Source organism: Osmerus mordax, chromosome 19, assembly GCF_038355195.1.
Source record: "Osmerus mordax isolate fOsmMor3 chromosome 19, fOsmMor3.pri, whole genome shotgun sequence".
NCBI lineage: Eukaryota > Metazoa > Chordata > Actinopteri > Osmeriformes > Osmeridae > Osmerus > Osmerus mordax.
The window spans coordinates 2,720,926-2,734,337 of NC_090068.1; the positions used below are offsets into that span (position 1 = coordinate 2,720,926).

General features: G+C 43.1%; 2 protein-coding genes across 3 annotated transcripts in view; one reads left to right on the top strand and one right to left on the bottom strand.

Annotated features, from left to right (window-relative positions):
* Positions 1–13,412, bottom strand: part of hyou1 (hypoxia up-regulated 1) — a 94,357-nt gene that overhangs the window by 11,084 nt on the left and 69,861 nt on the right. The gene's annotated exons all lie outside the window — the stretch shown is intronic.
* On the top strand, positions 15–10,586 carry vps11 (VPS11 core subunit of CORVET and HOPS complexes). Of its 2 annotated transcripts, none has more exons than XM_067256853.1 (16): positions 15–167; positions 644–792; positions 929–1,064; positions 1,166–1,329; positions 1,437–1,684; positions 1,874–2,075; positions 2,158–2,309; positions 2,917–3,148; positions 5,583–5,726; positions 6,000–6,197; positions 6,556–6,717; positions 6,906–7,039; positions 7,212–7,414; positions 7,609–7,780; positions 9,393–9,615; positions 9,973–10,586. In XM_067256853.1, exons 1-16 carry the CDS (start codon positions 26–28, stop codon positions 10,138–10,140), a joined length of 2,829 nt encoding a protein of 942 aa, XP_067112954.1. In that variant the 5' UTR covers positions 15–25; the 3' UTR covers positions 10,141–10,586. The 2 variants fall into 2 exon arrangements, with proteins under 2 accessions (XP_067112954.1, XP_067112955.1); XM_067256854.1 differs by having other exon boundaries at positions 2,962–3,148.

Here is a 13,412-nt window from a genome sequence, read left to right on the forward strand (position 1 = left end):
CGCGACCCAGCATTGTTAGCAAGAAATGGCAGCATTTTTACAGTGGAGGCGATTTGTCTTTTTTGATAAAGAGACAGTAAAGGATGCTGGAGATAATGGGAAGAACTTCGTACTCCCCGTTGGAATCTCGGCGTGTGATTCGGGCAGAGGACACATTGTTATTGGAGATATCCTTTCAAAGCAAACGTTGCCAGTGTCGCTATATATTTTGCTCAAGTAGAACTAGAGGTACAGTAGTCAGCTAGTTGTTTTGGTTAGCAAAATCAGATGACTAGCTTAAAAATGACTTCAGCTGGTTAGAAATGTCGATCCTCGTGCAATATAATATTTGTTTTGCCATCAAACGTCCCCCACTACGGTGACCGCACAATATAGCGTCATTTTCAGACACGGATAGTGTCAACATATGTAGCCTAACCATATGTGATATAAACTTAATCCGTTTAGCCTACATTTTATGTGATTAGAAACCATATACTTCTGAGTTGACAATTGTCGAAAAAGACGCTGATGTTTTGAAAAGCAATGAGTTGTTACAATTTTTCTGTCGCTGTAGCTATGGCATAACGCTAATGTAAATCAAAGCATTGTGTTAGTATCACCTTATTCACTGTTATTTGAGCCGTGACCCTGAAAGTATTACATATGGATGGTCAGATCTGGTTTTTGACACGCTCCCTGCAGTTGACTTCCTTCCAGGCATATAAACTTCGTGTGACACACCTTTATCAGCTTAAGCAGCACAGCATTCTGGTCTCAGTTGGACAGGATGAGCCAGGAATAAACCCATTGGCAAGTGTCAATACATTATTTTGATAACCACAAAATACTGCTTGAATTGCATTAGCAGCTCTTCTTAGACTCTTTGTTTCAGTGGTCCAAAAAGAAAAATTAAAATGAATCAGAATAAACAGTATTTGTTTTACAGGTCAAAGTATGGAACCTGGACAAGCGAGACAGCGGGAATCCTTTGTGTACCAGAATATTTCCAGCTATTCCTGGGAACAAGCCAACAGAAGTTTCTTGTTTAAGTGTACATGAGAACCTCAACTTCATGGCCATTGGTAAGCAGCATTTCAGTATTTCCTCATGAGACAGTATTCCTTTAGCTTAGACAAATTTGCTCCTTGTCATAAATGGATGACTGCAAACCATGTGCTTCCAGGATTCACAGATGGAAGTGTGGTGTTGACCAAGGGTGACATTACCAGGGACAGGCATAGTAAAACCTTAACTCTGCACGAGGGCACCTGTCCCATTACAGGCCTAGCTTTCCGTCAAGCAAGCAAGGTGACTAACCTGTTTGTGGCCACTTTGGAAAAAGTTCATGTAAGTTGTCTCCATAACTTTTGAGTTGTATTGTAAAATTCCATTTTAATTCAAGTCCTTACCTTTGATTCCAGCTTATTTTTGTGATTTGACATTTCTCTGCTCAGTGCTACACTCTGTCGGTCAAGGAGTACCCCAAATTAGAGCTGGATACACATGGCTGTGCATTGCGTTGCTCCTCCCTCACCGACCCCTCCCAGGACTCACAGTTTATAGTAGCAGGTGATGAGTGTGTGTACATGTACCAGCCTGATGAGAGAGGGCCCTGCTTTGCTTTTGACGGCCACAAGATAATGGCCCACTGGCACAGAGGCTACCTCCTACTACTCACCAGAGACACCAAGTCACCCAACAAGTGAGGAGAATTCTAATGTGTGCTTGCACAGCTGAACCTCTGCAATATATTTCAGTTAAGAGTGTTTGGTTTAAGCCTGTCTGGTGAGAGGCTATCAATTATCAAAACACAAACTTCCCTTTTATATGATCTTCAAAATTATGTGCCTTTAATGAGTTTTCATGACCTGTTGTGGGGACATGTTTTCAGGCCTGGATTTGGGAGCAGAGAGACATCTCCATCTGAGAAACAAATTCTGAGCATTTACGACCTAGACAACAAGTTCATTGCTTACAGTGCTTCTTTTGAAGACATCATCGATGTGCTGGCAGAGTGGGGTTCTTTCTATATCCTGACTAGAGACGGCAAGATGTTTGTGCTGCAGGAGAAAGATACTCAAACCAAACTAGAGGTGAGCTCCAAAGATGTTACAATTGTTTACTTCAACCCCTTTAACCCAGAGCAAGGCTCTTTATCAATCTCTCTGTGTCTAGATGCTCTTTAAGAAGAACCTATTTGTCATGGCCATCAACCTGGCTAAAAGCCAACACCTAGACAGTGACGGCTTGTCAGAGATCTTCAGACAGTATGGTGACCACCTCTACAACAAAGGAGACCACGACGGAGCTATACAGCAGTACATCCGGTAAGGCACATGGAAACCAGACAGCTCCCCGTCAATTGAGACGCATTTTGGCAACACTTTATGTTCAAGTTACTTTAATTACCATGTAGCAACACATATAGCGCATATGCATAGCAGTACATATAGTAAAACATTGTATTTAGATAGTAATTGCTATATAGTTCAATTGTATTTAGTGTTATTGGTATAGATTATTAAAGTGTCAGAAGGCACAGAATGAGGGAAGGGGTATAAAGGGTAGGTGGATGTTGTGAAGGGGCATGTGAAGACTAAGTTACCAAAACAAGATTCATGTTAGCATCCACTTATCCGATGGAAACCCCAACATTTACCATGCAAGTTTTACTTGTGTAATAACTTGTACTGGTAAACCCTAATGAAGTGGGTTTAATTAAGTGTGTAATGAAGCATTTTCTGTGTACCAACAGTGTTACTATAGGTATTGTTATGTACTTTCATGGTATTTAATGTAATGTTGATGTTAAGTGTTGCCCAATTATTTTATTGGTGGGGCCAATTCAGCTTGATAGCAAAGCAAAATAATAACACTTTAATAACCAAATTTTTCAACCAACATACTGTTCCATTTGCCAATATTTACTGACAGGACTGGAGATTGTACCTCAGTATTTACATTGCATCTTTCCTTAAGCACCATTGGGAAATTGGAGCCCTCGTACGTAATTAGGAAGTTCCTAGATGCCCAGAGGATCCATAATTTGACAGCCTACCTGCAGGCGCTTCACAGGCTGTCCCTGGCCAATGCAGACCACACCACCCTACTGCTGAACTGCTACACCAAGCTGAAGGACAGTTCCAAGCTGGAAGAGTTTATTAAGGTTAGCATGGCTTTTTTGCCCATTTGGAAGTGCCGTATTTCTTCGATTAGACGCCGCCCTCAAATAAACGCCCCCCTCGATTAAACGCTGCACCAAAAAAATACAAAACGGTTACTTAATTGGTTAAATTAAAACACAGTATTTAAATCACAAGTGTATTATAATTCCCTCGAAGCACTGGCAGACACAAGTGGCTTTCTTGCTACAGGTTTGAAGCCTCTTCTCCAAATCCACCGTGAACACTGAACCCACAGTAAGGCCTACTAGTATAACGAGAAAATAAAGACCACATTAGCTAGCTTAATATGAACATAAAATGACATGCGCACCCCCTGGGAAAGTCTATTCAGGGGTGCTGGAGAGGAGGGTCCGTCGGATTGTCGAACCTTGGATTCAGGAGGAGCAATGTGGTTTTCGTCCTGGCCGTGGAACTGTGGACCAGCTCTATACCCTCGGCAGGGTTCTGGAGGGTGCATGGGAGTTCGCCCAACCAGTCTACACATGTTTTGTGGATTTGGAAAAGGCGTTCGACCGTGTCCCTCGGGGGCTCATGTGGGGGGTGCTCCGGGAGTACGGGGTACCGGACTCCCTGATCGGGGCTGTTTGGTCCCTGTACGACCGGTGCCAGAGTTTGGTCCGCATTGCCGGTAGTAAGTCGAACTTGTTCCCGGTGAGGGTTGGACTCCGCCAGGGCTGCCCTTTGTCACCGATTCTGTTCATAACTTATATGGACAGAATTTCTAGGCGCAGCCAAGGCGTTGAGGGGGTCCGGTTTGGGGACCTCAGGATCGGGTCGCTGCTTTTTGCGGATGATGTGGTCCTGTTGGCTTCATCGGGCCGTGACCTCCAGCTCTCACTGGAGCGGTTCGCAACCGAATGCGAAGCGGCTGGGATGGGAATCAGCACCTCCAAATCTGAGGCCATGGTTATCGACCGGAAAAAGGTGGAGTGCAATCTCCGGGTCGGGGAGGAGATCTTGTCCCAAGCAGAGGAGTTCAAGTATCTCGGGGTCTTGTTCACGAGTGAGGGAAGGATGGAGCGCGAGATCGACAGGCGGATCGGTGCGGCGTCCGCAGTGATGCGGGCTCTGCATCGGTCCGTTGTGGTGAAAAAGGAGCTGAGTCGAAAGGCGAAGCTCTCTATTTACCAGTCGATCTACGTTCCTACCCTCACCTATGGTCACGAACTGTGGGTAGTGACCGAAAGAACGAGATCTCGAATACAAGCGGACGAAATGAGTTTTCTCCGCAGGGTGTCCGGGCTCTCCCTTAGAGATAGGGTGAGAAGCTCGGTCATCCGGGAGGGGCTCAGAGTAGAACCGCTGCTCCTCCGCGTCGAGAGGGGCCAGTTGAGGTGGCTCGGGCATCTGATAAGGATGCCTCCTGGACGCCTCCCTGGTGAGGTGTTCTGGGCACGTCCCACTGGGAAGAGGCCCCGGGGAAGACCCAGGACACGCTGGAGGGACTATGTCTCTCGGCTGGCCTGGGAACGCCTCGGGGTCCCCCAGGAAGAGCTGGTGGAAGTGGCCGGGGAGAGGAAAGTCTGGGCCTCCCTGCTTAGGTTGCTGCCCCCGCGACCCGACCCCCGGACAAGCGGAAGATGATGGATGGATGGATGACATGCGCAGCATTTGAATAACGTTCACTAAAGTAAAATACAGACACAACAACATACCTCATTGGCTGCATGCTGTACAATAGAGGTTTTATTAGATCGCTAACATTCGTTAACAACCTTTAACTTTTATCGGAGCATTATATTGTCCGTGCTTCGCTTGCTGTTAGCTTGTCGACTCTCACTCACGAGCATTCCAAAAGGCCTTCAAAATAAAGGCACTGTAGGCCTACACTTACCTAAAGTCACGTAATAATACTGAATGCAAATATATAATTCTAAATTATGACATTGGTTGAAAACAAATGATACATTATAGTAATGTAATAGCCTACAATATAGCGAGGTAGCTGACTTCACCACTGGCAAATTCGTCGAATTTCATCAACCCGAAGTTTGCGTGCTACAGATCTGTTGCTGCTGGTGAGTGTTTTCTGCACAGCTTTCTAACAGAAAGCTGAAGTGTAAGAACGTTTCGGCATGCTGCTTCAGATTTCTTCACAATGTAGACACGCGCTCCAATTTTATATTAGGCTTTGTGTTTGACCTCCTTGTCTATTCTATGTTTGTCTATGGCTGCACTGCAGCTGCAATTCTCTAAATCTCTCTTACTAATTAAACGCCGCCCTCGAATAAACGCCGCCCTTGAATAAACGCCGCCCTCGAATTAACGCCGCACCAAAAATGATCATTGTGTAATAAACGCTGTGGCGTTTGTTCGAAGAAATACGGTATAAAATAATGCTATGCATAATTGTGCTGATAATCTTTTTTTTTTATGCTTAGACTGACTGTGTTTCTTGTGTCTTGTACCCGACAGAGCAGTGAGAGTGAAGTCCACTTTGATGTAGAGATTGCCATCAAGGTGCTGCGCCAGGCTGGATACCACCACCACGCTGTCTTCCTGGCCGAGAGACACATGCACCACGAATGGTACCTGAAGATCCAGTTGGAAGACCTCAAGGTAAATAACTTTAGCTTGTGGAGAAACAATTTTGGGTTAAGATCCATACCATGTCTCCTCATAACCAGGTCGTTTTATTTTTATTTTTTATTAAATAGCCTCACTGTTCTAAATCTTGATTCAAACTATTGCACTGTCATTGTGACTAAAATAGTGAAACTGTCAAGATTGCACTTGATTAGAATTGATTAATGCATTATATCACGCTTTTCTTAATAGTGGTGGCCAAATGGCTACCATATCAACTCCTAATGTTCCATCTCAATGCTTCAGAACTACCAAGAAGCTCTGCGATACATTGGTCGGCTGCCCTTTGAGCAGGCAGAGAGCAACATGAAGCGCTATGGAAAGACTTTGATGCACCATGTTCCTGAAGACACCACACTCTTGCTGAAGGGTCTATGCACCAACTACCAGCCAAACAGTGACTCCACTGATGTGGACAGCCTGGATAGAAGCCTAACCAACAAGGTCTGTAAAAGTTCAAATGATGACATTTGACATTTGTATTCATTTAGCAGACTTTTGCCCAAAGCGACATACAGAAAGCGTGCATATAGTAGATCAGGTAATCAAGGACCAGAAGGACCAGTTCTTAACTAATAATACAATATAATAATAGTATGGAACAACAACTACAATATTACATAATTTTTGGTTCTGGGACCATGCAAGAAAAGCAACATCATCATATCTCAGGTTTACCAGGGTATATCAAAGCAGGTAATGAAAAACCAAAGTAATAGTGATCATTGATTACACTTATACGGTCCTTATATTTCCTAAATGAAAGGTGTACATATTTTTTTATGCCTGTCCTGTCTCATAGGCCAACTCTGAAGAGTTCATCCCAATCTTTGCCAACAACCCACGAGAGCTGAGGGCCTTCCTGGAACACATGATAAAGGTGGAACCTTTCTCTACTCAAGGCGTGTACGACACCCTGCTAGAGCTTCGACTGCAAGACTGGGCTCATGAACAGGACCCTGAGGTTACTGCACCATTTACATTTAGTCATTTAGCAGATATTCTTATCCAGAGCGACATTTCCCAGAGGCAAGTACTTGCCTCACCTCTAGAACTCACACCTTTTCATATGCTGAGTTTTGTATTTCTTGCCTTATTTAGCTTTTTTGGAGCTGTTTTTGTTGACGCTGATGTTTTTGTCTTGTCCGGCAGAGGAAGAAAGTTCTCCAGGGGGCAGCTCTGTCTTTGCTGAGGAGTGACAACACTGTGTTTGACAAGGCCTTGGTACTATGTCAGATGCACAACTTCAAAGAAGGGGTCCTTTACCTCTATGAAAAAGGCAAACTGTGAGTCTCTGTAAACCTGTTGAATTTGATATGTAGTCAAATTACATATCAGGTTTTGCTTCATAAGTTTGATGAAAGGTTTAATTTGTAATATGCTAATTAGAAAAATTCCTCTTGACATTATTAACGACACACCTTCAGATTCATTAATTGTGTCAATGATTATCTGCAGCTACCAGCAGATCATGCACTACCACATGCAGAATGAGGAGTACAGTAAAGTGGTGGAGGCCTGCAAGCGTTTTGGTGACCAGGAGGTGTGCTTGTGGGAGCAGGCGCTGGGCTACTTTGCCCGGAAAGAGGAGGACTGTAAGGAATACATAAGCGAAGTCCTGCAGCACATCGACCAGAACAATCTGATGCCTCCGCTACTGGGTGAGTTTGAGGCCACCTTGTTCTCTGACCAGTTTGTTTCAGTTTAAGATGGCAAGCTCGGACCTATTGTGTAAATCAAACGTATTTTGGCAACCTGCTAATGACTGCCTGACCAAGTCAAATTCTGACCAAAGAGGCTAGAAAGTTTTCGAAGGAGTCATGCCTTGATTCCTTTTCTGTTTGTGTCACCTCAGTGGTGCAGACCCTGGCGCACAATTCTACGGCCACGTTGTCTGTTATTAAAGACTACCTTATCAACAAGCTGCAGAGGGAGAGCCAGCAAATTGAGGACGACGAACGCAAGATCTGCCAGTACCGCGAGGAGACGGCCCACCTACGCTCCGAGATCCAGGAGCTGAGGAGCAGGTAATCCTCATCACGGTCCATTCCTGCTGGCTTCCCGAAGCTTAACAACATGCCACCTCCACATTATTCAGTAACTCCTTAAAGTGAATGATTGAATGTTCAAATTGCTTTAGAATAGAGCTCCTCTTGATTCAAGCATGCTGTTAGATCCAACACTGGATTCATAGCTTTGTTTTGTACTTGCAATTAGAAAGATAAAGTTTGGAGGAAGAAACTTTGCTTTTATATTTTGGTAATATCCAATTCCTGATTCAGCTAGCCAATACCAATTTAAATCAATAAAAAGCACTAGGGATGCACGATGATATCGGCACCGGCCGATAAAAGCTCAAAATGAGCATTATCGGCATCGGCAGATATGAATATTTCTGCCGATGAGCCTTGCCGATAGGGTGCCGTGCGTCACAATGCGCACGTGACGACCGTGAACGTAGCATGAGTGCCAGCAACTTAAACTTGCCTCTGTGGAGGTATTTAGAGACATGTAAAACAGATAACAGATACACATATGATTACGCATCTTAAGAGCCGTCATCCTGAGCAGCACCAAGACTTTTTGTAAAGTAAGAAGGAAAAAACACAGACAAAAACCCATCAGCAGCCTCTACTTCAGTCCTTTGACAAAGCTAGAAAATACAGCAGCGACCACCCAAAGGTAAAAGAGCTTAACGGCAAAAAAAATAGCTGAAAAATAGCCTACTGGTCAGCTGAAGTTGTCACCGTAGGTAGTTGGACTGAAAAGGTTTACATGACTCGAAGTTCAAGTGAAGGATAAAATGTCCTTGTATTTGCAATACAGAGCACACTGTTTGTCACTGCGTTGTTACAGGACTGTCTGCGGCTCACAAGACAATATATGGACCTTGGTTTTAAGTTTGATTATACTTTAAAGTGGGTCATAAGGACTGAAGTGTAGGTCTGGACTACAGCTGCTTTTTTGTGCACTTGACCACTGTAAGTTTCAGTGCAATGTCAACTACTATATCAGGGAAGAATTTGGCAGACCTGTTCAAGTAAGAGATGAATGTACATCTTTTATTTGAAAATGTATTTTTATTTATTTTACTCCTAAGGACTGAACTTTAAAGTCTGAACATAAAAATAAAATTTGGCACTGTTATATCATTTATTTTTAAGTAAGATATTTTACCTATTTTTCAGGGGTAAATGTCTGTCTACATTTGTAAAATGATACATTTATGGTAGAATCATTTAGTCATTTTTTTTCAATCAAATGTTGTTTGTCTTATGTGTTGCCTTATCTATAACACATGAGTGTAATAAGGTAAAGGTAGTACCGGAGAGATACTTGGATTTCTCTTCAGTAAAATTAAAGTGTATATATATATCAAGGGAAAAATGTGTATATACATCGGTATCGGCCAAAATGAGTTTGAAAATATTGACATATCGAATATCGGCCAAAATCCAATATTGTGCGTCCCTAAAAAGGACACACAATAAGACATATAACATGATAAGACAAACTGACCACATGGCAAAGACAGTACAGCACACAACACTGTAAATACATGACAGTGACAGTGTGACCACACACTGTATTCAAATCGGTATCTAATATTGACCGATCTCTCGCACACTTCCTTCATAGTGCAAAGATCTTCCAGAAAACCAAGTGCAGCATGTGCAACAGTCCCCTGGAGCTGCCCTCCGTCCACTTCCTGTGCAGCCACTCGTTCCACCAGCATTGCTTTGACAGCTACGCCGAGAGTGACGCAGAGTGTCCCACCTGCACACCGGAAAACCGCAAGGTGATGGACATGCTGCGCGCCCAGGACCAGAAACGAGACCTGCACGACCACTTCTCCAGACAAGTAAGCTGTCTGCTCAGGTTACACACTAGCTGAGGGAGGGGGGGGGGGGGGGGGGGAGAATGTGAATGGTAGGATTTCCAAAGAGCATCTACTTTTAAATTTACACTCTCAATTCTTAGTTGACTGATTCTGTGGTAGCAAATCAACCTCAAACTATTACAATACTCCCACTGAGCTTTGAAGTGGGTATGGACCATATAGTGATACAGTAATAGAGTTCAAGATAGAGTAGAGTTTAAAATGAAAGAAGTAGGCTACTGAAGTAAACAATGAATTCATGAATGTCTACTGCTTAAACTGAGAATTTGAGAATTAATTGGACTGAACTTGATTGAACTCACCCATTGGTCCTTTCAGTTACGGTGCTCCAATGATGGATTTTCTGTGGTGGCTGACTACTTTGGCCGCGGGGTGTTCAACAAGCTGACCTTGGTGACAGATCCCCCTGGTAGCAGAGGAGGAGCTGGGAGCCTGGATGCAGACCTACAAAGAGACTTCCTCATCCACACTAAGAGAAATACCTAACTCTACATCAAGAATAGAGTAGGCTTGCTATCCACCTGTTTTATCATTTGCATTACATTATGGTTTTCTGCACTGGTTGATAATGAATAGTGCCAAGCTGCGCACAATGCTCTAACGGAACAACCTGACTGTAACCTTTGTAGTTCAGGATAAAGTGTTTTATTGTAGTTATGCCCAGAATTCCAATTTGCAGAAATACTGTTCATTGAACTCAGTTATTTGCACTGTTCTGGGGGGTCAATTGAGCAACTATGTTGTGAAATTCAGGTTATGCAACACCACAAAATTTTTTGGAAGAAATGTCTGTTTCAAATACTTAACCTCTTAATGTAATAACAATGTATGTTTTGAGCACGTCTCTGATTTGCAACTACAATGGGTAGTTATGTATGTCATATTTATTCATATCATGCCAATTTCGGGAATAAAGAAATATGGCTTGGTCAGGCATCTAAACATAATTTTGGCATTACTGCTTACATTTTTCTACTGTTATGCAGAGTTAATGGAATTCTTCGTTGCCACATTGTTAACCTAATTCAAGAAATGTTCAGTTACTCAAAATAAAATTTGTAGGCTATTTATAATGTAGCCTATTTATGAAAGGTAACATTAGGTGCATTCGACATGGACTCCGGCGGCATGAAACGACCGGCGAGAGTTGCCGCTTGCAGTCGGGGAGGAGTTAAAAACGGCTCCTTAAAATCGGACATTCCTGCTTCTCGTGGTTTGCTAAAACCCTTTAACACATTTTTAATTCAATTAAACAGTTTGGTCCGGATTTGAGCGTTGGCGAAACTGAAGGTGTCAGAATAATTACAAAACACGCGTGAAAGTTGTCGTGTGTGAGTCTGGCCAATCATGAAATAGCTGTGTCGTCATTAGAACCCGTGCAGTTGCTCTTGAGAAAATGCGCTCGGCTACACCATAGATATATATAAAGACCTCATTTATAAATGAGACCTCAAAGGTCTCATTTATAAAGCTTGCGTACGCACAAAACGGGGCTGAAAATGTGCGTACGCCACTTTCCACGCAAAGGTTGTGATTTATAAAAAACAAACTTGACGGGAGAATGTGCGATCCTCCACGCAAACTCTGACCCTCCCGTAGGCCTACACACATTTTGGAAACAGTTGGAATTGGCGACGCAGATGACCGTAGGCTACTGTAGTCAGACTGCAGAAAGTAAATGTGGGAAGAACAATTACTCGTAATATTTATATATTTTGTTTTCCTCACACACGTTTTTTTCACTCGATTTCATCATTATCATGAAGATTAAATCCAGCAGTGTTATTTGCGCTTGTACTGAGTGATAATTGTTCCATAAACACCTTGTACAATCCAACTCAAATTTTAAATAAAAATTCAGCGCTGTAGGCTATGTCTCACCATCAGATTGTCCACTACGGGATGTAGGAGGGGGAGATGCCCGAGCCCGACTGCATGGAATACAGGATAACATCACATATCCTACCTTTAGATAACTGCAGAACACATTGTATAACTAAATATATTTCTTTAATACTGTGCATATATCATCATATGTCAAAAACTGGAAATACAGTCACTAAGCTCCCGCGCAATCGCTACACTCTACGTCCTCGTTATCAGTCCAGACTTCAATAGACAACTGTTCAATAACAAAACGCTTTTGTTTTCAAAATTGTATCTCGACTCGCGGTATCACTGGCACAGTTGACGCCACTCGCACTGTTTTTTTTATTGGTGATCCACCGGCCACCAAATAATGTGGTTTTCGGGCCTCCGCCAATAGGCTAACAGTGTCTGAGAAGTTGTCATGCGCCATGATTCACCGTAAAGAAAAATCGCATGCCAGGGTCATTCATGAGGTGCTTTGCATTGACCATTTATGGTTAAAAATGAGCGTGTTCAGGGCGGGGTACAATGCAGATTCACGTACGCACACTTGTGGGTAGTCTGTGATTTATAAAGGGAACATTGCTTACAGGTGTGCGTACGCACGGTTTTATAAATCTGATTTTTTAGGCTTTTGGGCGTACGTACACTTTTAGTAAGAATCCTACGCACAGTTTTATAAATGAGACCCCAGGGGCCTCATGTATAAAGGATTGCGCAGCTTTCATACCAGAAGATGGCGTACGGCCAAAATTCGAAAAGTACCTATGCACAGATGTATAAAACCGGTCGTACGCCAGGTCCTGCGCACCTTTCCTTTTAGATCACAATCAACGTGAGATTGACTGCACGTGAACGAGCCACTGACCCCGCCTTGCCTCCTCCCATAAATGAATATGCAGATGGACTATAAATGCGCTCCTGAGGTCATTTCTTTGTCTGAATTACCGTATTTCTTCGAATAAACGCCGCCCTCGAATAAACGCTGCACCAAAAATGAACGTTATTTAATAAACGCTGCAGCGTTTATTAGAAGAAATACGGTGACTGTGAGATCGAGGTTCTGATAACAGAGGTGGAGGCGAGAAAATGTGTCCTGTTTGTCGGCCTGTCATCAGGTATTTCGAGGGAGTCAGGTGGCTGAGCGGTGAGGGAATCGGGCTAGTAATCCGAAGGTTGCCAGTTCGATTCCCGGTCATGCCAACTGACGTTGTGTCCTTGGGCAAGGCACTTCACCCTACTTACCTCGGGGGAATGTCCCTGTACTTACTGTAAGTCGCTCTGGATAAGAGCGTCTGCTAAATGACTAAATGTATTTGCGACAAAAGAAAGTCGGCGTAGTGGAAAACTGTCACCCTTTCTTGTTTTTAACCTGTAACACTTTGAGATTTAGCTAAATGTAAAGTGCATTACAAATAAAGTTATTATTATTATAGGGCCATAAATGATGTGGGTTCAGAGAACCGGACCATGGCAGAAATTAAGAAGAAATGGTCCGATGTAAAACTTTAAATGAAGAAACGAGTGGTGGCGCATCGTAACAGCATGGCAGCTATAGTTAGCGTGACATGCATTTCCTGAGTGATTTTGTCGTTCGTTTGACACCCTTAACCCTCGTGCTGCCTTCGGGTCACATGACCCAAAGGTTCATAACGAACCATCGTTGTGTTTACCCAATTTTACCCAATACAAAAACAAATAAAAATAATTTTCTTTTAACATTCGCAATGTGGGGGGTCTGAGACAGCCCAACGGTTAAAAGAAAATGCTTAACTTTGTTTTTGTATGCGGTAAAGTTGTCGCAATACGACGGTGGGTCACAATGACTGATGGGTCAGAATGACCCGAAGATAACACAAGGGTTAAGTTTAACATGTTATTAAGTGGTA

Excerpts from the sequence above, each read along its gene's own strand:
- vps11 (XM_067256853.1), top strand. The coding sequence starts at position 26 with ATGGCAGCATTTTTACAGTGGAGGCGATTTGTCTTTTTTGATAAAGAG. Across the intron at positions 793-928 it reads AGCCAGGAATAAACCCATTG|GTCAAAGTATGGAACCTGGA; the intron begins GCAAGTGTCAAT and ends TTTGTTTTACAG. Across the intron at positions 2,310-2,916 it reads GCTATACAGCAGTACATCCG|GACTGGAGATTGTACCTCAG; the intron begins GTAAGGCACATG and ends ATTTACTGACAG.